At 46.8% G+C, this 24063-nt stretch overlaps 3 protein-coding genes across 9 annotated transcripts in view; 1 reads left to right on the top strand and 2 right to left on the bottom strand.

Annotated features, from left to right (window-relative positions):
* The window catches only part of LOC143211583 (uncharacterized), a 134087-nt gene extending 130603 nt beyond the window's left edge, over positions 1-3484 (bottom strand). For 3 of the 5 annotated variants that reach the window (XR_013009483.1, XM_076429403.1, XM_076429402.1), the window contains exon 1: positions 3138-3484. Coding sequence is in view for 2 of the 5 variants with exons in the window: in XM_076429403.1 (XP_076285518.1) it covers positions 3138-3469 (332 nt within the window). In the remaining 3 variants the exon portion in view is untranslated. The remainder of the gene's footprint in view (positions 1-3137) is intronic. The other 2 variants (XM_076429404.1, XM_076429405.1) reach the window with 2 other exon arrangements.
* LOC143211590 (uncharacterized) overlaps positions 1-17843 on the top strand; it is a 150377-nt gene extending 132534 nt beyond the window's left edge. Inside the window, exons 7-8 of one of the 3 annotated variants that reach the window (XM_076429417.1) lie at positions 5311-5329; positions 5437-14777. In XM_076429417.1, the coding sequence (XP_076285532.1) occupies positions 5311-5329; positions 5437-5480 (63 nt within the window). In that variant the 3' untranslated portion in view covers positions 5481-14777. The other 2 variants (XM_076429416.1, XM_076429415.1) reach the window with 2 other exon arrangements.
* A 121-nt stretch (positions 17844-17964) lies between these two features.
* LOC143211575 (uncharacterized) lies at positions 17965-22502 on the bottom strand. The gene is made up of 9 exons (XM_076429386.1): positions 22263-22502; positions 21277-21484; positions 20491-20660; positions 20198-20393; positions 19953-20107; positions 19686-19869; positions 19271-19596; positions 18999-19194; positions 17965-18690 (listed from the first exon to the last, which is right to left on the bottom strand). Exons 1-9 carry the CDS (start codon positions 22500-22502, stop codon positions 18608-18610), a joined length of 1758 nt encoding a protein of 585 aa, XP_076285501.1. The 3' UTR covers positions 17965-18607.
* Positions 22503-24063: the final 1561 nt, after the last annotated feature.

Raw genomic sequence — 24063 nt, 5'->3', positions numbered from 1 at the left:
CGGGCGTTACACGCGGTTGATAACGTTAAAAACATCGTGCGCAATTCATGGTACGAACGTGACGTTATCCTCGACGAGAGAGAGAGAGAGAGAGAGAAAAAGGAATTCCAAAGTACCTCGGGCGGGGGTGGTCTCGCATCGACGTTGTTTCCTGATTTCCGAACGCGGTCGCTGTTCTCGCACGTGTACGAACTTTATAATATTCGCGGCACGATAACGTCCGACTTAGCGCGCGTTTATCCTATGTATCGTCGAAAGGTGCGAAGCCACGGTTGGTTAATGTTAATACCGTGGAATTATGGCATTAAAAAAACATTTGTTGCGTCATCGCAAACAAAGGAGATATTTAGGTGGACCACCCTGTGTTTAAAGTCTGTAATAAATTTGATATTCATTTGTTTAGAGAATTTGCAGCTCGTACGTGGCAGTGTGGCAAACAGGCATTTGCCGAGGAGAGTTAAAAAATTCACCACAGAGTTTCTTGGCCCGTAGAAATTCTCCAGGGGTGGCTTCGACCCCTCAGCTCCGGTGGCTGCGGCGTTATTGAATTTCGCGGTGGGGCGGGATAATCCTGACAACGTAAGCGATCCGCGATTATGCAGTCCGTTTTTACGGTCAGTCCGGGAAACTATCCGGGGCAAAGAGAATTTCCACGTTTCCCGTGGAAGTTCGCCGGACCGGGGGCAACGTTGGGGCAACGTTAGAGCAACGCGAAACGCCGCGCCTCGTTGTGGAGGGTCTAATGAACGGTCCGTACGAGGGTCGAATCGGAAAACGGAGTTCTACTCCCGGGTTGTCGCCTCCGCGGCGGAGATTGTTCCCGAGTTATATCACGTTGAACTATCTACCGCCTTACGTTCCGTAGGATGTATGTACCCTGAACTTTTCCAAGTTTGCGCTCCGCCGCCGGAGGAAGCGTGACGTGGTGAACAAGAAGCGCCGATCAATCAGCATTAAGACCTCGGCCCGGGTCCGATCGAACGAGAAGCTTGCAAATGGAAATCTTTCCGGGATGGGATCCGTGGGCTTTGCCATAGCGGTTGATAAATGGGAAGAAAATGTAGAAAAGCATTTCGCGCGCGTTCCGATTAATTTTATTAGCGGCGTGATTGCGCCGCTCCTTCGAATCGAGATCTTCTCTCGTGGATCGCTCTCTACTTTTCGTTGAATCGTTCGCTTTCGTCATGCATGGTACAAATTGAGTCAGGCAGATTCTTCGCTGGAAATAACACGAGAATGATTAGTAATTTATCGGCACACAACGTTCTTCTTTTTTTTAACGAATCAAGCTGTAGTTTGGACAGGAAGAGGACTAACGTCTTGGTGCAACGGTTTAAATCTCTCCTTTCTCGACGGTGAACAAACAGAGGGCTCGCGTGAACAACCAACAGAAATAAATACAGTGTCAAATGGTTTCGGGTTAACACGCGTCGGCCGTTCCGAACACACTGCAAATACGTTCATACGAAACCATTATTGGCGACAGTCGGGTGGTGGGGAGCATTTACATGAACAAACATTACCTCCAAGCGGATGAACATCGCCGGTTGAAACGACGTTACTATTCTAGCTATACATCCAGATATAAACGAGCTATACGACCTGGAACTAACGCGACCGCAAATTTGTACTAGTTGGAACGGCAGCATAGACGAATTTGTGTTTAGGAAGCAGAGATATAATTAATAATGGCCCCAGCGATCGTTCGATGCAGCCCTGGCTGCTACGGCTAGCACGTGGCCGTTCCAGTTGAATAATAAATGAGATCCGGACTCGTGCGCTCCGTTGCTATACCGAGAACCCGAAAATATATCAAGATCGCAGAATTCGATATACAAGACACACACACACACACACACACACAGCTTTTTGATCCATCCCGACAGCTGGGATTATCCATTTCGAGGAATGAACGACTCCAGGGAAACGTTGAAACACAAATAAGCGCTGCGGTTTTAATGTTAAGTAGAATAATCCGCGCTTGGTCAGATTTCCCGCTGTCGCCGCGGAGTCTGCGGGCCACAATATCTTTGGCACACATTGCAACGCTAACTCCGATATTATTTCACGCGGTCCCCTAAGCAGCTGCGCGCTGTTGCTGGCTCCAAAATAATTTCCAAAACCAAGGATAGAATTTATGCAATTAATCTAGTAAAACGAAGATTGTGAATTGTAGAACTGTTTTCACATTTTTTGTAGAAAACCTATTGAAATCCCACAGGATACATTGTACACGTGAATCGATCTCTCTCTCTCTGTCTCTATCTTTCTCTCTCATAGTACATCATCGTTCTAAAGTAAATTCAAATAAATCTTGACGTCGGAGTAATTAGTGGCCAGTACCACTGCACCGAGCACAAACGCAGAGTTTACCCGTATAGCACTGAAGCCAGCCAGGTGTGTAGCTCATCGGATCCGGGTACACGTGGTCCAAAGTTGCAGGAATTACAATGACTTTTACGGCTCACCGCGGCCCGGAATTCCGCGCATCAATTTCGAACGTTTCCGCGTGTTTCGCCGAGAATGGTTGAACGGAGTCGGAGGCTCGTAAAAGAGAAATACTGGGCCCGACTTCGCCACACGAGGGAATAGTTTCTGGCTGCAGAGTATGTACTCTTATGCTCTACGGATATCGTAACACCGAGTAGAAACAATTCTGATCGTTCAACGAAAAACCAAGTGCACATCGGAGCGATCAACGGCATCGTTCTAACGGATCATCGGAGGATGATCGCAGTACCCTTGGAAAGACATGACGCGCCGAAAGCACGCGACCTGCGAACGACGATCGGTCGAAGTCGCAGGAAATGGAACGCGCGGGGTTGACAGTGCGAGGCAACGGGAACGGGAAATCCATGGTGCTTGCGATCCATTCGCGTCTAACGTGTCGCTGCGGATAAGCCGCGGCGTCCTTGGTTACATCTCGAGAATCGGGTATCGATTGCTTCTCTTGCACGGGGTTGAAAAAAAAAGAACGGAGGGGAAAGAAAGGGAAACGCTGTAACCCCGTTGCGGACAAGCTTCTCATTCGACCAGAGAGTTAACCCTAATTTCAACGAGGAGGATGAGAGACTCGGTTGGCAACGTCGTCGGAAAAATTTGGGCGAATTAGGAGGAAAATGTGTGTCGAGACTCACTTGGTTCGACGTCGAGACGTCGAGGTTGACCGGGCGATGGATGGGGTCTGGCGTGGTTTCTGGTTCTGCGATGACCGGGACACCGCCAGAACACTAACTACGGGATCAGCTGATCGACCAATGACCGAGTGCGCCCGATGATCCGTCACTGGCAACGAAAACTCACCACCAAACACGATAACCCTCACCGGACGGGGGCGCGCGGACGACTGACTGCCGCGGCAGTCACGGTGGGGTGTAGCTGTGCGCTGATTCTCCACTACCCCCACTACAACCACCCTCCGACCCGCAACTCTCTCTCCTTTCATCCTTGCCTCGTGTCTTGTCTCCATCCCCCTTCGAGCAATCCACCCTCGCGACTCCCCGCTCACGGCCTTTGTCTGTTGGTCTTCCTCTGTTTTCCTTCACCCTTCCGACTGTTTCGCACCCCTTCCTTCGACCCTCCATCCCCACACCCTTCCCCTGGTCCTATGCTTTTCTATCTGGTTTCGGACGGGCACCTCTACCGGGCGGGGGTTCCTCTATTTTTTTTTCATTCTGCGTTTCGATTATTAGCTTATTGCTTATCGCCGTCGTGCTTCAGACCGACATAAATGAAAAAATACAGAATCCCCCCTTTGTTTCGCGAAGATCATATGATAATAATCATACATTCTAACGCGTTATTTGCTTTCGGTACGTCCACAACTGCTTACTTTTTAAATACCCGTTTCAATAGCACAGAGCGGAGAGACCACCCAATTTATTTCTGAAAAGTTCAGCCTTGAACAGGTTAAACCGTACCCTTATAACACAGGGGTTGAGGAGGAAAATCCTCAGAGGCACTTTGTACGTTTGAAAACTGACGCAAAGGAAACACCATTAGCATCCACAGTCAATCTCCCAGCGATACAGCTTCCTGTCATCCGTCAGAGAACGATGAAAGATGACAAGAGAGGCGAGGATAAATATCCACTTTCTCCGGGGAAATATTTTTTCACGGTCCCCGCAAACTGTGCAAGCTAAATATATGTCGTCTCACTAACATTTTGGCGCGACCCGTGCGCCCCGGCGTTAACACGTTTCATCGTCGCGTGTCGGCTGTCGAGTATTCCGACCGTTTGACTCTGCGGAGACGCTCTCGATCGTTCGTACGCTAAACAAAATCTGCCGGCCGGTCTCGGGCCATCGAGGGCCTTGCCTCGCATTTTCCCCACTCCGCAGAGTCACTCCGTCCACGTGCACGCATTCTCAAAGAGAGCCGATTTTGTTTGTCGCAGCCGATCAAACGTCTCGGCCGCGCTACAATGTAAATACACGCGCGAGCACTCGGCAGCCGACTCCGGCAACCTACAACGGCAAATCCTCAGCCCATGCTTATCCTAACAACACGCTTAAATCTACGACATATACAATATTTCCCGAGAAGTCGGGGCAGTTGTAGATCCACACAGCTCCTGCTTCTTAAGCCATAAATTTCTCTCAAGTTATTAATAATTGTCTCGAGTGTCCTCCACTGACCACCGGAGCCACAACTTCTGCAAAGCCTCTTCAGGCTCTCCCCGTTCGTTTTCCGCGTTTATATCCGTGCCTGAACCCTTTCCAGGGTTTGTCTGGTGCCCAGACCGTCGAGGCAGCCCTTTTCTCTCGTTCCCTGTAGAAACATCCTACTTCGAAACCATGAGATTTCCTTTCTCGTTTCCGGTCTCTGTTCGACGCACGAGTTCTCGATGCAACTATCCTCGGTCTCAAAGCTGGGGAAAATAGTATATGTTAAATAGTAAATAATTTATTTTAAAGTGTGTACATGCACAACTTTGAAAATAAAACATTTCATTTGAAGCAGTAATTTTTGAAAATATATCAATTTTAAATATTATTGCTGAAAATAATGGTTCGAATTCAATACATTTACGAGTGTAAATCGTTTCTTGACGATAAGATACACTGTCTGTATGTTTATGCGGTTTCTCAGGGTATTATAACAATGGGGAAAGAAACTATTTTATTTCGTGTTTCAAATTGTTCAAATAGAAATATTTTATTATCGAAATTGTATATCTTATTTGAAATACTATTTTCGTTGAGCAAAATAAAATCGAAAATATTAAATAGTACATATTTGAAATATCTGTGTTTCGCCAAATAATGCCCACCTCTGCTCGGTCTCATGCGGTGGCGATTCCACGCGTAGAAACAGGTCCAAAAAGGAGGTATGACATTTTTCTACATTGTTTCTATTCGACTTTGTTTGCATGTAACACTATCGTATGTACATGAAATCATTGTGCCATCGTTCCAGGATCACTTTTTTGTACAGGCAACAACGAGAAGTTCGGTAGAATCCGGGACGAGATGCTTTAGTCGCTGGAAGCCCAGAAAAAAAGGGAACAAGGGGAAAGTGCAAAAAGGAGGATCGACTGATCAGGCTTTCGAGGGTGGGTTTTTTCGGGGAAGAAGAAGAAGAAGCCCTGGGAAAGCACGCCGTATGCTGCTCGAGCCATGATTGTGGGATTGCTCGAACAGATGGTCGCGCTGGTACTCGTTACGTTGTGACCCTGAAGACCTGCACCGGTGCATACGAAAGTGCAGTTTGGTGTCCAGAAGTTTGAACGAAAAGATTCTATGGAGTTTCCAAGTTTTTCTATATTCCGTGCATACTGCGCGAATGGGGATCTTTGTTTGAAAATGGTTTCGTGTTTGCTGTCCTGAATAAGATAGGGTGGGGCGAATTGTGAACTTTACACAATTTCTACGAGCTCTCTGCACAACCGACCGAGAAACGGAGAAATGAAAGTATTTCGTCTTGGTAGCGATCGCGGGCGAATTCGGAACGCCGCGCCGCGCCGCGCCGTTGGTCACCGCGACCCTCTTTCGCTATTTTTTCATCGCGAATCCCGGCCGATACATGTGACTGACGTTTAAATCCGAAAGTGGGCCACGTGATGGGACACGGTATGAATACCGAGAGGCCACTGAGACAAATTGATTCGATTTCGGAGAGCGGAGGCGGAGGGCCATACAGGAACGGAGAGCCTCGCTTATTCGAGACCCCTTGTCGAAATGTGTTTTCGCGAACGTTTTCAATTGCGCAAATCCCGCTTAGGTATTTTTTTCCGAACGATCCTTCTGCCACGTTGGAATCATACCACCGCACCGGCAAATCGAACGAATGATGCGTCGATCGTCAGCGTTGTTGGAGTTTCCGTGACTAATTTTGCGGGTAACGGAACGGTTAAGGAAACGTCGCGCGCCGAGGCTCGAAATCGAGCGGGCCTCCGTCGCTCGTTGACGGTTTAAGGGTCAGCGCGACGTCACGACGTGCAACGGAGGAGGAGGACGATGGACGGCGTACGATGAATAAATTACGAGGACAGTGACACGGAACCGGCGAGATGAGTAGCCGAGATAACGGTGCTGCGCGCTCCATTTTCGAACGCAGCTCGTCCGCCCCCCCCCCCCTTTCGACTGATCCACTTTTTCCATTCCCGAGCAATTATTCGACACGAATCCTCGTCAAATATTTACCCTTCACGCTCCCCTATCGCCGTGTTTTTTTTTTCATTCTTGTACAGGGTCGAACCACCGGGTAACAAGGATTCAATTAGCTGCGGAGCGGAGTCATCAGCGCAGCGTGCTCGTTCGCGTATCGAACCGGTCAATTTTCGTTTCCCGCATAGAAAGTTTTCGATTAATTTATTTCCCCGTGTTTTTCCCGCTCGGCACTCGTGGCCATCGAGTTTGCGCCGTGCATAATGCACCATATTCGATTATGCTCGGGTCAGGTTTTAAAACAGCCCCTGGCTGCGCCTCGCCCTTATGCAATATTGTATAAATTGTGTGCTCGCGATGTTTGCGTCCGCTGTTTGCGTATAATAAAGACGATATATTAATAATAATATTCCCCCGTAGATGGGAGAATTTTATTTGGATTTACCGTATAACGACGAGCAACATCCATCCTGATGTTTAAATACTTTAAACTGCTGGTTTGGACGCACTCTTCGGTAAGACATATTATTCCATCCTATAATTAAAATCTTTTATGGACGTTGTTTGTTCGTAATTAACTCCATAAATAATACGTATGCTCATTCCGTATACGTACATTATGGAACGCGGTCTGTTTGAAACACAATAGCGAATAAAAATGTAGAGGAAATACGATAATCACGTTGGGATTGAAATTAGCGAAACGCGACATGGAAGATTACTCTGTTGGATCAGGTTAAATTACAGTCTTTCGCGAAGAAAATTGCAATCGTACGGCGCGCTGATTCGCGAGAGAGAGAAAGAGAGAGAGAAAGGGAGAGAGAGAGGGGGGGAGAGAGAGAGAGAGGGAGAGAAGCGAGCAGCTAAACTTCAAAATCATTCGATGTCTGTGCAACGTTGTGTCGCGCTAACCCGTTAATAAATTTTGCAATTCAACGACGATCAAGTCGCACGACTGTCCCGCGTATTCTATGTACATGCTGCATGTCACACATTCGGGGCACGGTGTGTTAGACCGCCTCAATTACGCGACGTATTCGTACGAAATCAAGTTACGAGGAATGAATTGCAATCGGGATTGAAGGGTATGGCCGTCGAATGTGGCTGAATAAATGAAATATGTATGGTAAATAGGTAGTTAGCAAAGCTGATATGAGTTTGCAGCAGACGAGATTGGGAAATTTTAACCTCGTGCACCATCCGGTGACGAAATATCGCTGATTAAACGTGAAATCTCATTCGTCCGTCTCTTTCTCTGCACTCCGGGCGAAAGGAAAGTGAAATAACGACGAAGACACGAGTAGCCCGGATGGTTCAGCAGGTGGCACACCTGTCCCGGATGAAATCGACAGTTTCCGTAGGCAGGAAGGCTCGATTCGTCGCGCGTTTGCCCGCCAGCGATCCCATGCCATGCTCGCAGCAGCTTTCAATTTGCCGGGGAAATAATTTACACTTTCTGCCGCGGCGCGGCGGCTCTTCGCGGGGAAATTTATTGTGAATATGCATGCGGCATGCATGAATATGAATACGGCTGAATTATTATGCGACAGAAGAAAGTTCGCTCGTAGGGCTCCTCCGGGCCGCTCCGCCCCGGCTCGGCTCGGCTCGGAACCGTTCCCTTGATAAGAGTTCCGCAGAACTCCCCCGGTACTTGCAACTCTTTCCCGTCGTATTCAGCTCTGTTGCTCGGAATCTCGGCTGTATTTTCCCGAGTGTCAACTTTCGCGGAAACGTCGCGCCGCGCCGCGCCGGTCGGTCAACTTGAACTGTATATTTCGAACCGACCACCAAGTATGGAGATAGATCCTTGCTCTCTCGGGGCACTGTTCTTCTTCTCCGTCACTTCTGAAATACCGGAGTAACTTCCGCCGACCGTTGGAGGGGTGCTGGGACACTTGAAGGCACGCCGAGGATCACCGAGAGTCGTTCCGCGAGCCTTGAAAGAGACGGTCAGGCACAGATGAGCCTTCCAACGAGACGAGGACACGGTCGATACTCGTTCGAGCATCATCCACGAACATACGAGCTTCCGGAGATCATTGAACCTCCAGGTGCATCGAATATCCCACCAGCAAACTCCTGGAGGACCGTTCGAACTCCGGATTCGTTTTTCAGAGCCCTGAACAACTTTTATGACGGCCACTGACGCTGAAAAGTGACCGTCGACGCCGATGCCGACGCTTCTTGATTACTCCAGTTGCAAAATACATACAGTTAAATCAGAATAACTTTTTTTGTGAACGGACCAAACGACTTCAACTTCTCTGTAAGGCTAGAAGAATTAGTTTAGTAAATGACGTCTAATAAATATGTTGAAAAAATGCATTTCGTCGGAATTGTCGAAAACAATAGTAAAAACTGATTTTTACAACTTTTTTAGCTTGGCCAATAACGAAAATTTCAATTATGCGTTTTGTAAACTCGTATAAACTGTACACGTTCTGAAAATTTCATTGAAATTGGTTAATTGGTTTCCGAATTATAAAAAGAGGAAGAAAAAAGTGATAAAAATTGCAATTTACTCATGATTTCCGGCCTATAACTGCCATTTTTATTTTTCGCAATTCCGACGAAATGCATTTTTTCAACATATTTATTAGACGTCATTTACTAAACTAATTCTTCCAGCTGTACGAAGAGATTAAAGTTGTTTGGTCCATTCGTAAAAAAGTTATTGTGATTTAAAGGGTATGTGATCAGTTATGCTCCTAACTTTATATATTGGAAATGTATCCTTTCTAAAGTGAAAATTAAATAGAAATTAACAATGATCAGTTTTCGAACGTGCTATTTTATAAGGTGCCGTTTTGACACCGTCGACAGGAAGATCAGGACTGTCATCGCTAAAGGCCGAAGACCGTCGTGGGGCGCGGAAATTATTCTGTCCAAGGACGGAACGCCGCGCGCCGTGCACGTTTTAACAAACACGCCGCGTTCGCCGGCATCGAATGCCATAACTTTAGGTCAGCCCCGACAAGCGCGTTGGCAGTGATTTAAGGCAGAACCAGGGAAGCTAATCGGCCACCGTGACGCTCGACGGAAGGAATATCCAGTCGGTACATCCGGCGAGCTACGGCGCGGCGGATAGATCTGGGTGCTGGCGTCAGCCCGTCGAGCTGACGGAGCCGAGGCACAGCAACGACGTCTGGCAGCCTCGTCTTAAGGGGGTGGACTCGTTTCTAGGATTGCAAGGGTGCTCATTTCTCGATAACGCAAAGATGGGGTTTTTCAGTAGTCGAAAACTCCTATTTTTATCCAAAAAAGGCCTACTTTTACATTTATCAGGCATAATTTGCATTACTCGGAAGCATACAGCTATTTCAGCATAAAGCTGCGACAGCTACATGCTGCCGAATAATGTAAACGTAAACGTAAAAATAGAACTTTTGAGGGCGATCGCGGGCCTAGATTGATCTTTTATCTAGCGCTTTTGACTACTGAAAAACATGAGCTGGCTAATTATACTTGAAACCGAGCGCCCTCGAAAAGCTGTCCATCTTCCAAAAACGGAAAGGAAATTTGTTCTCTCGCTCTCACAACAGATTTCGCAAATTTGTTTGATTTTATTATTTTCGATAGTTGCGATATAAGAAGATTGTTGCAGGATCCTGGTTAGTTAACACGTCACACGGACGCGTGACAGCAAAGCGAACCGAATTTTCGAGCAGCTGATCACGGATTGCCGTCCCGGATACACGATGAACGCACCAATCAACGCTGCGGAGCGTGCTCTTCCAGTGACATTAATTTGTCTGCAATTACAGCGAAATTTCAGGGCGAAGGGTCGTACACGTCGCGAAATGAAACGGCGCGGGCCGAACGCGAAAGCACAATGGGACGTAATGAAACACAGTCCCGGCTCTGTAACCTATCAGCCGGGGCGGGAATGAAAAAATATTTTCTGCTGCCTCGGCGTTGGCAAGAATTGTTTGGTGTGAAGTCTTTGTTCCGTAAAACAAGGCAACATGCAGTATTAAAAGTAATTGGAATATGTTCTGGAAGCATGTGAAAAAGTATAAAGAAATTTTCGAATGCGATAAACCACAAAGAAGCCGAAGAAAATGGAATGGACTGAAAAGCGAGGTTGAGGTCTGGGTGAAATTGTGATTCGAATTAGTCGATTAAAATTTGCTTTTCTGTCGGCGTGACCCAGTGTTTGGCAATCAGTGTCGGTCCAGGGGAGCGACATCGGTTAAAACAACGAGAAATTCGTTCCTCTGGTAAGCTCGTTCGGTTCCTTGTTTTTGAACCCGAACCCGAACTCGAAGCCGGCAGCCACGGTCGGACGTACCGGAAATTACGACGTGGCGCCCTTCGATTTCTTCCATCTCCGGTCGAGATGCGGCGACTCGTAGTGTGTGTTCGCCTTCAGGTAGCCGGGATAAACCACGGGCGCACAATCTAGAAGAACGATAACGAGACGATCGACGTGTTTTCTCGGCGAAAATTCTTTCCTCCCCTTCCACCCCTTCCACCACTCCCTTCTTCCGTTCTCGTTTTATTTCCTTTACTATCTTCACACGGCTACCCTGATTTTCTTCCGGATTATATATACTTCGCTACCGAAAACAGCACGCCTGGAATATTTCTCCTCTCCGCGCATAATTATTCTCGTTCCGTAACGAACTCCAGCTGATCGTAAAAAAGTAAACTTTCCTCTTCATACCCTCGGGAGAACGATAGCCTTCGACCATCGTCACTCATTTATCATCAGCCCTTCGACAGTGTTCAAGCGTAGCTGACGAGTTACGAGGAAAGTTGAAGTTCACCAAGCTCTGTCCCCCTAATAAATCAATATCGACACCGATATAATGCTTTTTTGCTGTCTTCGGTGTTACCTTCGAGCCGAACCGAACCGAACCGAACGCTTCTCGTGCCCTCAAAATGAAGTTTGCCAACTACGCCCGGTAAAACTGCCGTGTTCTCCGCCAACACGCCTCGGTAAATCTGTTATTTTTCCCATCAAGTTTCAATAAGAGTAATAATGGTATTGAAAAATTCACCAATACATTTCTCGCTGTTCTTCTTTTATTCGATCATTAGACAGCGGATCTTTATGCATTTACGAAGAAATTGGTTGCGTGAAATATAAAATAGTAACAGATTTTAAAAATTCGGGAATTTTGTAATATCGCTTTTAATGTAGCAAAGTCGTTAAGTGATCAAATGAATTTTTATGTTATTCCTGCGTTCCACAATCAATGCAAAACATTTTTATTTTGCGTGAAGATTCGCTGTGAACACGATCGTACATATTATTTGATTTCCTACAGCTTCGTAGTCACCAAATTGTTTTCCACGTGAAATACACTCCCGACGAAATGGTTCCGCTGCGTTACTCGCGGGCCGTTGTCAAATTTCGTTGTTAAAGTTCGTAGAGGCCCATAAATAAAATTTCCTAGATAAAAGAGCATCTGCGCGGCTTCCGGCGCACAGGTCGTTTCCGATCGAGCTCGCAATCGATGCAACTCGACTCCATAATTCTTTCGAAATTGAATCCGCCACGCCGTGCCGTTCTGCTCCTTTTTCCGAGGCAGGCCAGCAGCTCGCGGTGCAGCTGACATAACTCTTCGCGGGCCGGTTTTATGAAACGCGCCGGACAAGGGGAGACCGTTCTCGCTGGGGCGACTTGCATTAATTTTCATAATTGCAATATCCGGGCGAAAACTGCGCCTCGACGACAGCGACAACCGATAATAAATTACCGTCGAACGAGAGCGAGATTATAGATGGACGGGTTTTTGCATATCCTCCTACAGTGAATAATTAATTTTCTCTCAGCGGTAGATGGTAAGGGGTTGGTCGAACGGGGGTACGTTCGAACGGGATGAAAACGGGTTCCAAGGGGTTGACGCGAAAGGGAGCCCCGCTAATTCCAGTTCGGGCAACTTTCCTACACCGCGCTGTGCCGCATATCATTTGCGAGTTCGTTACTTTCTCGTTGAACTTCCGTGGAATTTGCATCGCCGCGCGACTTGGATAAATTAAATGGACAGAGAAACATTTCGGGTAAATGCGCTTTCGATCCGGACCCCGGCGAATAGTTTGATGTTTCTCGTTCGCGTTCGCGTTCGCTCCTGTGTTCCCCTCGAATCTGCTACCGGAGCAAATAGAAATTAAGTTCGAACCCTGTTCGCAGGATTTGCATTGAAATTCGACGCCGGGAATTTTTCCTCGACCGGGACCATTCAATTTGAAGTTGATATTTAAATTTTCAAGCGAGCCAGTTCCGTCGAGTGCGCGGTCATTACAATCTGAATATAGATTGGATCTCTTTTATTCGAACCCCTATATTTCACGAGCGAAACTTTTATTCCTGCTCGTTGTACATACCTTTCATGGTGTACAGTTCGATGATGCGAGGAAACGGTGCGGGTTAATTCGACACCCTGTAGATAGACATTCCTAGGGTTACGCACGGCCTACATACGAGCTGCGAAAGTACCGCAGGTTCTCCGATAAATCAAACACAAGGGATCGCCGATGTTCCCGGTAACTAGTCCATTAATCAGGCGTCGTTTACGATGGTGTGTACTCTAATGAAAAGTCTGCTAGGGTAATTTAACCCTTGGCTGTTCAAGCAGACGTTTTCCACGATCTGGAACATCCTGGCATGATGTACTCTAGTTTTAGAGCTCCCGTTTTAACCCTTCCGACCCCGAAGGAAGTACGGTGTACGTCCTGATGCAACACGATGAATTCGCGTCTTTTTATGATTCAATCATTTTTTTATTTTTATTCATAAATATAATTTATTTTATTTATAAATGTAAAGATACGTAATCAATTCGCGAAAACATTGCCTCGTCGGCCGCGCGAGGGGACAGACGGTGTACCTTCGTCGCGTCGGGTCGGAAGGGCTAAGAGAACGACACCAGATATTCAAACACTGGAAGCATCGTTCACGATCGAACGTGTAATTATTCGGGACGCGTGTAAGTCGTCAAAGCGCCGTTAATAAGCCGCGGTAAGAGGCGGTACTCGAAAATCATTAAGAGTCGGGTCCATATCGTAATTGGATATTCGCCGGGTCCTACGGTGAACACATTCGACCATTCGAAACGCCGTCGCGTCGCACGGGACTAATTAGCTTCGCGTGACACTGCCTTTGATCCCAGTAAATTAATAATAGCGTCCCGTACTGGTCCGTTCCTGACAGCAAATTCAATTCCACCCTTTCACCCTTCCACGGCCCCCGGGTTTCCCGCCCTTTTCCCGGCACACACCGGCTTCGTTCTACCGTGACCGCACGGTTCTTGCAGTCTTTTTCCAACGATCCCCAAAGGGACTGGCCCCCCGGACTCATATGCTGCGGCACTTTTCCATTTTCTTCCATTTTCTTCCGAAACGGCTACGCGTTACCTCCTAGCTCGAGGGGAAGAACTTCCGGTGACCGGTGTCGATGTCATTGAACCTGGAAAAATGCACGCGTCACAGAGAAATTCTTCTCCGACGACTTCCACAATTTTCTCGGTGTTTAAACCGGCTAGACACTGGTCGCGTTTTCGAGATCACCGCGCGCACCGGCTGCTGGCTCGATCAGGGAATTTTCATTTGAAGGCTCAGCTCGGGACTTTGCATCGAGTAAACTCGGTCGGACGGCATCAAACGCCTTGCCGTCACAAAGAGATCCCATTGACGGTTCTCAGGGGAAACGGAGAGAGCACGGCCGCCCGTTGAAATTTCTTTTAAGTGTTCCCCGATAGCCAAGGATTCGATAGATTCGCGGCCGGATCAAAGGAGTAACAGCAAGGTGGATCGCGGTTGGAACAAGTATCCTCGTTTGCGGTTCTGCTTCTCTTTCTTCCGGTTTTCGCGTCGACGAAAAAACGAAGAAGAAGGCGAACGACGCTCGTGCGAACCAGCTGGCTGTCGCATATGAAACGCGACGACGGAAAAACGTACCGCGGACCTTTTATTTCTGCAGGGAACGTGGCCAGATGTAGCCACGCTGCCGTCGCACGCAAACACGTCTTATTAATACTACTGTTCAACGTGTGGCTCGCTTTAAATCCAGCTTTTTACCGCGAGGCAGATTGCCCGTCGCTATTAGTCTGCAGATTTTATGCGTTTAGTCGACCGTGGAACGTTGTAAAATATTGCTATTCCCATTCGATTTGTAAGTTCTGTAGTAAAAATTGAACCGCGGGTTTCCCAGGTAATTTTCATTTTCAGAAAAAAGGCAGCCTGGGTGAAGCGACAAGAGGGGCCGACGGGAAACGAGATCGTCCATCGTTAGTAGAGCGTGTGTCGGTGAACAAGTAAGAAAAAGAAGAGTGGGAAGAAGCCGTCTGAGAAAAAGGGGACGAAAAAACGAGTGGCGCGCTGGTTACGACCTCCCCGGTCCAATTTTTCATGTTTCATCTCCCGTTTTCGTCCGAACTAGACGCAGAGAGACAAAAGTAACGTTATTCCGAATGGCCGAGACGTCTCTCTCAGGCGCGTTTTCTCCGATTTCGTTTCTCCTCGTCGACGTGACGAGACACGTCGCGACGACCCGAACTCCTTAAACAAGTTCATAATTGCGGGACTTTGTCGTTCGACGCGAGGCCTCCTCGTCGCGCGAACGAAATTTCGGGCTGGGTTACAAGGATCAACTTCGAAATCCATGCCTCCGAAATTGAAACTAATGTTTAAGCTGTACGAGTCGAACTCCGAGCAAAATTCCAGTGGTCTCATCTAACTTTGAGCCGCGGTTTGAATTATAGAGCAGGATAATTCGTGACGCGGAAACTTTGGCAGATTTTTCTGTGGATTTGCATCTTTATTGGCTGCTCTCGAAATTCCGAACGAAGGAAAAATTGCTTTCACCGACCAGGAGACTTCTAATTGTAAGCGACATGGAAATCCGTTTCAAAATTCTTCGATTGTTTGTTACTGCATCGCGAAACACAAAGGTTGCGCAGTCAATTGAAAACTTTGGAAATTGATTTTCCAGGCTGTACACTTGTAAAGTGGAAATTTGTACGCGCGTGATCCCGATTTACTGCAGGGCAAATTAATTTATCGAGGCATTGATTAAAAATTGGTGGAGCTCGGGTTCGTGAATGGTCATATAAAAACGCGCGGTGAATTCTACAATAGTTAACGCGTTGGATATACACATGCGGTATCGAATATAAAAGTTGCGCTGGTGCTTGTGTGGGAGGTAAATTCAATTTTGTTACTCGAATATATTTGAAATATAAAAGTTAAGCTGACAGAGGTGCTCTATCTGTAATATTGATTTTATGGGATTTGGTATTTCAGAAACTGAGTTTCCAGAGGAATATTTGATCCTCGCTGTGTCGATAGCTCGAAAACTTGACAGAGAGACAGAGTACCTTGAATTACCGTTCGATGTCGCCACCGTTCACAATCATGAAATCATATCGGCAAGTTGCGATGTGTTTACCATTCTGTTAAAATGATTAAAATTAGGAATGGAATCGTTCGCGTAGAATATTATTTCCTTCGTTTTAAGCACTGAAGGCTCGTTTCAAAAGCGCTACCTCGATTTTCTAGGCAACGAACAAGCTCTCCTTGAATTCTGCGCCCTCGTCGCGTCGGTGCATTAGCAAGCTCAGAAATGAAAATGAATGTAAAACAGTGATATCAGAGACCACACTGTAAAGTCTAATTTACTTTTCCTTTGTTTGGAGCACTGAAGGCTCGTTTCGAGAGCCCTCGCAGAAATGAACATTACTGTAAAACAGTGAAATATCAAGACCACTTTCGCACGTTTTAAGCACAGGAGACCGGTTTCAAAAGCTCTTCCTCGATTTTCTAGGCAATGAACAAGCTCTCCTTCAATTCTTCGTCCCCGTCGTCGGTGCATTAATAAGCCTAAAACACGACTAAATACGGTCTCGTGGTTTGCCCTCTCCCGCAACGAACTACGGGCCGTGCACTCGAAGACCCGCGTCATAGTGAAAAGCTCGTTTGTCTGAACATTTGCTCCCCTTTGCCAGCCCTCGCGATTCTATCCCTTGAGTATATACCTGCGGACTGTTTGAATACCACGATGTAATGCCGGATGGAAACTAGACACACTGTCGCGAACGTAGCGCGTACACGGTGTCGGTGATTAAACGGTGAATGGGATCCCACGGAAACTGGATTCGAACATTTCCGGTTCAGAGGTAAGACATCTGAAGGCCGCCGTGATTACGATAGAATCGGGGATCGGAGAAAGATCTAGATCGCAAAAGTACCTCGTACCATTCTGCCGGGGACACGCTGGAACGAAGTTATTCGAAGGTGGATTCGATGGCAGATTCCACGAGGAACAAGCCACCGCACAATTAAAATCGGGAACCTACTCTACAGGACCGCAGCCACACGGATTCCTTTGTCGATTAGAAGTGCTGATGCACATCTTATCATATAATATAATATTAGGTTGACCCAAAAGTTCGTTTCGTTCTCGATTAATGTGCTCGGTGGAAATTCAGAGTGGTTTTTAAGAAAACCGATGGCACGGTTAAGAAAGCGGAAGCTTCGGGAATAATAAAGCATTAACGAACGCAAGATTGTGTTGTCTTTTATCAGGAATGTTATAAAGAAACTTTTAGGACAGCCTAATAAAATAGGAGATTTGTTAGAGCTCTGCCTGTCGATGAACGATAGATGATTGACATAATTGTAGACTTTCGCGAGAAGCATCACCGTAGACATGCGTTCGATCTAGATCGCGGCGCTGCCGATCCACGGATCCGAGGCTCAACTATACATACATTGTCAGTGGCGGATCGTTTCGGACCATTTCCTTCCCAGAGCCATCCCCCAGACTCCTCGCAACAAATTGCAAAGACCTGAACGCGACGCGACGGGGCCCCGCGGTAATGGTCAATGAAACGTGGAAACTGGCCGGGGTTTTCAAACGCAATGCCGCAGCAGCTCTTTCTGCCACTTCATTTGCGTCTCGCATAAAGTCGTAACGTTCGCCAGCTTCATTGTTCTCTGTGCAGTATTCAACGAAAGGTCACACACACACATACAGGCCACGGTCCAACGGGACTCCAGCGGAGAGGAATGGAATGGAACGGGATGAAAAGAGAAATAGCGACGGGCTGGTTCGAGCAAACACGTTGCGTCCAATAAGCGTCCAGCCCCGACGGGAATGTCGAGCATAATTTCTGCTTTACGATACCGCGACAAGCCCTCGGAGAAGGGGAGGAAGACTGCGGTGGAATGTAAAGGTTAAAATAGCCGGTGCGATAAGAGATGCGGCAGGTTGAGGTTGAGGATCTGGAAAAGGCGTTGAACGCTTGTACGACGGTTCTCGATGGTTCTTTACGCGGACGGGGGTACAAGCGTCCATCGTGATTTTGTACAGGGTGATCCCAACACGACAAACAAGACCGACTAGTCCACGTGTAAATGAGTGTAAAAGATTTTATTGCTTAAAAACACCTGGTACTTTACGGTACAAATGACCTATAAAAATTGCACGTCGTCGTTAAGACCGTTTTGTTGAACGGTGCAAGCGTATCCTTACAAACTAATTGCATTGTCAGAAATAGCACCAGTTAACATTGAAAAATAAAACGACAAAATATGGATCAACATCAAAAATATACGCGCGCCGGCTGCAAACGCGCCAATCCCGTAACCATGTTGCTGGATTATTTAAGGTAATTAGGTATTTTCAAGTATCAAACTCGCGTTCCATCGCGGCGCGGCGCGGCGGTACGACGCGACCACTAGCTACATCTCGCAGGAGATCCGTCAATCGGATTGTACATCAGCCGTTTAACAAATTCAACGATACACACACACACACACGCGCGCGCGCACACATGCTCTCTCTCTGTCTCTCTCTCAAGCATCCTCGATAACAATCACGCGACCCTCATCGCGATGATTATTTTGTATTTTCGTGATTTTTCCCCCTTTCGGCAAAACGACGTAACCCGTACGCTATCGTGCTCAATCAGCAGCCGATCTCATCTAGCGTGGACTGTTAGTCGAGGCTTCGTATCAAGTTCCCTCCGCCAAGAACGTCCGAGCGACGTTCGTTATTTGTACATGTTCTTCAATTGTATTCGCAGAATCTTTCCGCTCGGACTTTTCGGGATGCTGTCCACGAATGCCACTCCACCTGCAACAATGAGACGCTTATTAGAAATTTACATTTTTGATCGTAAAGGATAAGATGGTCAAAACTCTGGCCTCAGAGGTTTTTCAATAGCTATCGAACCACTCGAAAGCTGACCAAGAAGGCCCTTTTGAGTAGATGAAATTCAAAGTTGTTGAGAAATTAAAAAAATTGAATTTCTCCTCTTTTAAAATCATTAAGGGAAGAAATACCATCGAATTTGGTTTCTATTTGTTGCAATTTATGCGGATAATTTTTATTTCGTATAAAGATCCGCAGTCGCGATTATTAATTAGTCGCGGTTACGTTACCTTGTAGCTCTTTGTAGCTCGCCACTTTCCCCTTTATGTAATTCTGCAGATCATCTGCATTCGGCGACGTGCCCTGCTTCGGCAAAATGAAGGCTTTCGGCACTTCACCGGATCTTTCGTCTGGTACACCAATCACAGCCGCTTCTTCAACGTCCGGGTGACTTCTCAACAGCGCTTCCAGCTCCGCTGGTGCAACCTGCAAACAATTTTGCATAAACGATTGTTTTTTTAGAGAGGATAGAGAAAGGATTGTCTATGAGGCAGCCACTTACCTGGAACCCTTTAACCTTGATCAGCTCCTTCAGTCTGTCTGTGACGAAGAAATCGAGATCCTCGTCGTAGTAAGCGATGTCTCCGGTCTTCAGCCAACCGTCGTCCATTATGTCTTTCGTCGCTGCCTCGTTGTTCAAGTACCCTTTCATAACGTGAGGTCCTCTGACCCAGATCTCGCCGTTCTCGCCTGACCTGGTGATGTCTTTGTTCGTGATCGGGTCCACTAGTCTCGCGTCGCATCCTGCTACATTTCTACCGATGCTGCCCGGTTTCATTCCCGACATCTCGAAGAAACAGACCGGCGAAGTCTCCGTCATCCCGTATCCTGATCAACCAACAATCCAACGGGACTCGATTCAATTTAGTTTATTCATTTCACGACTCCGAGACGATAGATCCTCGAGATAGACTTACCTTGGCAGAACTTGAGCTTGTTCTCGTCCAACTCGAATTTGTCATAGAACCTCTGGACGTCCATTTGCGACAGAGGTGCTGCCCCAATGATCGCATGATGTATATACTGTAATAATTGCTTCTTCACATAGGGAGACGCGTTGAAGAACAGCAACAATGGTGGCACTATGTAGATTCCAGTTACCTGCGAAAGAAAGTTCCACACAATTCTCATATATCGCGGCTACCTTCGAAAATAAATATTGCGAGAAACAAAAGGGAAAATACCTTGTTCGTGGCTAGGACTTTCAAAAACAGCTCCGGTACAAATTTCGGCACTGTAATGATCTTCGTCCCGGTGGAAAGTCGAGGCAAAGTTAAACTGTTTAATCCGAAGATGTGGAAGAATGGCAAGATTAACGGAATCACTTCTTGGAACTCGGCTGAAAGGAAATGTAACTAATTTTGACAGAGACGTACATACATATACATATATCGTGTGTGTGAAATATTATAATAGAATATTCACTTACGAGAAGAAAACGTCCACATCCTTCCGCTGACAGTTTGCTCGGTCATGTCCATGTTGGAAACCAAATTTTTGTGAGTCAGCATCACACCTTTTGGCATGCCTGTCGTCCCGCTCGAGTACGGCAGTATAGCAACGTCGTTGACATTGTCGTGGCTGCGTTTCAGGGATGGCAATGACTTTCCGCGTGAAATAAGATCCTGAAAGAATGATTATCGAGTAAAAATACTCTCCACAGTATGATTCAAGATATGCACCGCGAATAAGGGAATCGTTCGAATTAATTACAATGCTCACCAGAAACGGTATGACGCCCTCCGGCAACGGTCCAGTGCCGTCATCGATGACCATGAAGGGCGAACCTGGTGCAAGGCTGGTCTTCGCTGCAGCTGCAACATTCTTCGCGATCTCTGTCACTGTAATAATCGCCTTCGTCCCGGAGTTCTTCAATTGCCTTGAGATTTCCTCTAGAAAAATTATATCGTTCAATGATCACCGACGTAGATCCGCCATGCACAAGGTTCCATGAGGAAATATGCAAACGCGCCCGACTATCTATACATATACATATAAACTTTACTGCGCAGTAAAAGCCGTGAAATTTTCATAAATCTCTCGGGAAACGTGCTCGTAAATGTTCGCAACAGTTGCCGTACATATTATAGTGAATCATGATACGATCTATCGTAATTTACAACCAGCAAAATTTTCATTGGTTGTTAGAACATTCTTGTACTACACTCCACTTTAAACTGCTTTGTTATTAAAATTGTTATCCGTGGGTGTTACTAAAGCAATTAATTATATCCTAGTCGTTAGAAGTCTGCATCCACGGATAGGAAAATATAGGTTGGTACGCGGCACGCGACATGTGATTTCGCTGGTCATTCGCTTTAATTATGCGCGTACGGTGTTTTCAATATGTATAGCCTGTCCAAGTGGCGAGCATATGTAGTTTAGTGGCGCCGCGCCGCGCCGGTAACCTTCACGACAATCAGAGAGGTGGTACATATATGAAATAGTGTTTGATCCGGTCCGTAATAACCGATAATAACGTATGATAATAGCGATCGAACTACTGACCAGGTGTGTAGTACGGGTTGACAGTGGTGACGACCAAATCGGCTTCCAGGCTGCCGAGCAAGGCAAGAATCGTTTCTGGATAATTCGGCGATATCAAGGCGACCACATCTCCCTTTTTCAGGCCGAGGTTCAGCAAACTTCTAGCGATGTAATTAGCGGCGTCCCTCGCCTGGCTGTACGTGTACTTCCGTCCGGTCACCGAGCACACCTAAAACGGCATCATTGATTGCATTAGAGCAATGACATACGGGATTTTGCCTCGTGACGGAAGCTGCTCGCGTGATCGTACAGCGGCGAGTTAGCATTAACGGAAAAATTACAGTATTCAAAGATACATTAGATCGCCGCAATTGAAAAGCTGTCGGCATTACCGTCGACAGACATCGTTGCAGGAAATTGCTCTATGTATATTAGAGGTGTGCGAGAACCCGAAAATCTATGGATCTCGAAGACATCGATTCTCAATTATGTCGAGATTCTCGAAGGTTTCGGTGTTTTCAGTACTCGAGTAAGACTCGCTTTAAAACCGATCGCGGGACGAGATTTACGATTAGAAAATTAAGTGGAAGTGATGCATTTCATACCACGATTGCTTTTCAAGCGAGTCTTATGACAGTAATCGAGTACCGAAAACCCCAAAATTTTCGAGAACTCGTCTCGATCTCGAAAAAAATTCTCGACCCGACATTTTCAGGATCTTAGCACACCTCTGCTCTATACATGTTCATTTCCTCAGCCTTTAGAGGGCCAGGAACCATCTATGGCCATCATAATTCTTTATCGCGAAGAGCGTCGCGCTATCAAGCTCCAAAGTCCGATTGGTATGTCATCGTGCCACTCGAGGCAGTACCTTATCCACGAATCGCATCGAGATACTTGAATTAACTTAAGGGTCGTTCAACGATCGAACGAAGGTGAATACCGAATCTATTCGGGCATCTGACAAAATTGTAACAATTATCACGCTTTTGAAAGTGCACACACACCAAGGCAGTTTTGTCGGAGTACTCTTGAACGTTCCTCCAGACGTAATCGTGCGTGAACATCTCCGGATAAGTGTACTCCCCGTACGGCGAGAAGAAAACCCGTTTCCCATTCTCGTTCTCGATGATCTTCTGCTGGGTCTGCGTAGACGCGTATCTCGCAGATCGATTGAAAACCTTCGATCCTGCTGGCAGGTTTCCGAGCCTTCTAGCATAACGCAGAATCTGTCTAACGTTGGTCATCGTTGATAGATTCTTTTGTCGGGATTTCTCTGATGATCGGTTGCCTCAGCAATTCATCGAGACGATCGGCCGCTGGGAAAGAAAATATCGAATTAGTCCGCGCGAAAGCCGCTTTCTAGTCAGTGCATAATGCGCGCGTGGGATGCACAGGGGAATGTAGGCCAGCCCGGGGACCAAGGAGTGGGGAAAAAAAGCACGCGCGACGATGCAGACGCCGCTCCGCGCGCCGCCGCGCCGCCGCGCCGTTGCATTCACAATGCAATTGATAGCGTCGCGAGCCGTTCGAGCCGCTCGAGCCGCCACAGAGTAATTACGTACTACGGGAATTTGTCTGACAGAGATACGATAAGAAATCTCGACCTTCAACGTGTTTGCGTACACGTGCATACGTGTTGACGATAGTCATTCCGTGTTGTATTATCATTCAATGGTATTATTCATGAAACATTGTCTTTCATTCGAAAACATTTTGTCCAAATTTGACACACATCTCGCCAAATGCGCTACTCTCCAAGGCTACGAAAAGTTGCGCGGCTTAGGGGACGAAGTAGCGTGTGACGTCAAACGAGGACAGGATATTGACTTAAATGATCGGGTGGCCTAGCCTCAACTTTGTTCCCTCTCCACCTCCCTTACCCCCACCAGTTGAACTTCGCCTTTGGACTTTGGCCGCGAACAATTAGCAAAATCATCGTTCTTAATTACCGCGCCGTTCGCGATAAGATCGCCGAAATTGCGAATCGACGAGTTACGAATTATGTAATCGGAGGTATCGTGAAATTCGGTGCGAAAGGGTCGTAAACTACCGTTAACCCTTTGCCTTACGATATCATGTCTGACTCGTGATGATGACTCTGAACAGATTCTATTATAATAAAAAGATAATATGCGTGTCAATCACATTTCCTATAACCGAAATCAAATTCTGTTTTGGTTTTGTTAATGTACAGCTATTGGAGAGCACACAGGCATACAGTTTTCTCCTCTTTTAGGAAGTTACGGTGTCTACAAAAAAGTTCCGATCATTCAAACCGTAAAAATAAATCGTAGGGCAACGGGATACAAAAAGAATGGCGGCGTTCAAACGGAGAAGGCAGCGTCCTCGAGTTGCAAGTCGATTCGGATCCGATTACAGCGGGAACAACGATGCCAAGGTCCGCGTCAGGAACTGATCAGAACGTAACAGGCTGTATCGGATCGAAACTGAAGGAATTCCGGGATACGAAGATAGAACGAAAGAGCGCGAGCGTCGAATTTAGATGTTGATCGTCGACGAACAGTCCAAGGGACACGTACGATGAGTACAAAGTACAATCGGCTCGGCTGTTATCGGTTTCTGACATACCTTAGCCTACCTGTGTATCTCTTGCTCGACATACATAAACACGGAACGCTTTCTCCCGGGGTTATCACCGGTAGAAGAGTCTGCCGAATCATCGCCGATTACACAACACACCGTTTACTTTACTAATGTTGCTTAATGGCCGACAGATAAGCAAAACAGAGACGGAATTAACAATGATTTCCCACAAATAACAATCCATATGGAAGCAAAACGCAC

This window comes from Lasioglossum baleicum, chromosome 8, assembly GCF_051020765.1.
Source record: "Lasioglossum baleicum chromosome 8, iyLasBale1, whole genome shotgun sequence".
Classification (NCBI taxonomy): domain Eukaryota; kingdom Metazoa; phylum Arthropoda; class Insecta; order Hymenoptera; family Halictidae; genus Lasioglossum; species Lasioglossum baleicum.
Note: the sequence above shows the minus strand (reverse complement) of the source record. Positions and strands in the feature narration are given on the sequence as shown.

What these genes read in the sequence shown, in the direction of transcription:
- LOC143211575 (XM_076429386.1), bottom strand. Translation starts at nt 22,502, where the DNA reads ATGACCAACGTTAGACAGATTCTGCGTTATGCTAGAAGGCTCGGAAAC. An exon ending in AGGGCGTCATACCGTTTCTG is followed by an intron (nt 20,394 to 20,490) that starts GTGAGCATTGTA and finishes TCATTCTTTCAG; the next exon opens with GATCTTATTTCACGCGGAAA. An exon ending in CAAGCTCAAGTTCTGCCAAG is followed by an intron (nt 19,597 to 19,685) that starts GTAAGTCTATCT and finishes TTGGTTGATCAG; the next exon opens with GATACGGGATGACGGAGACT.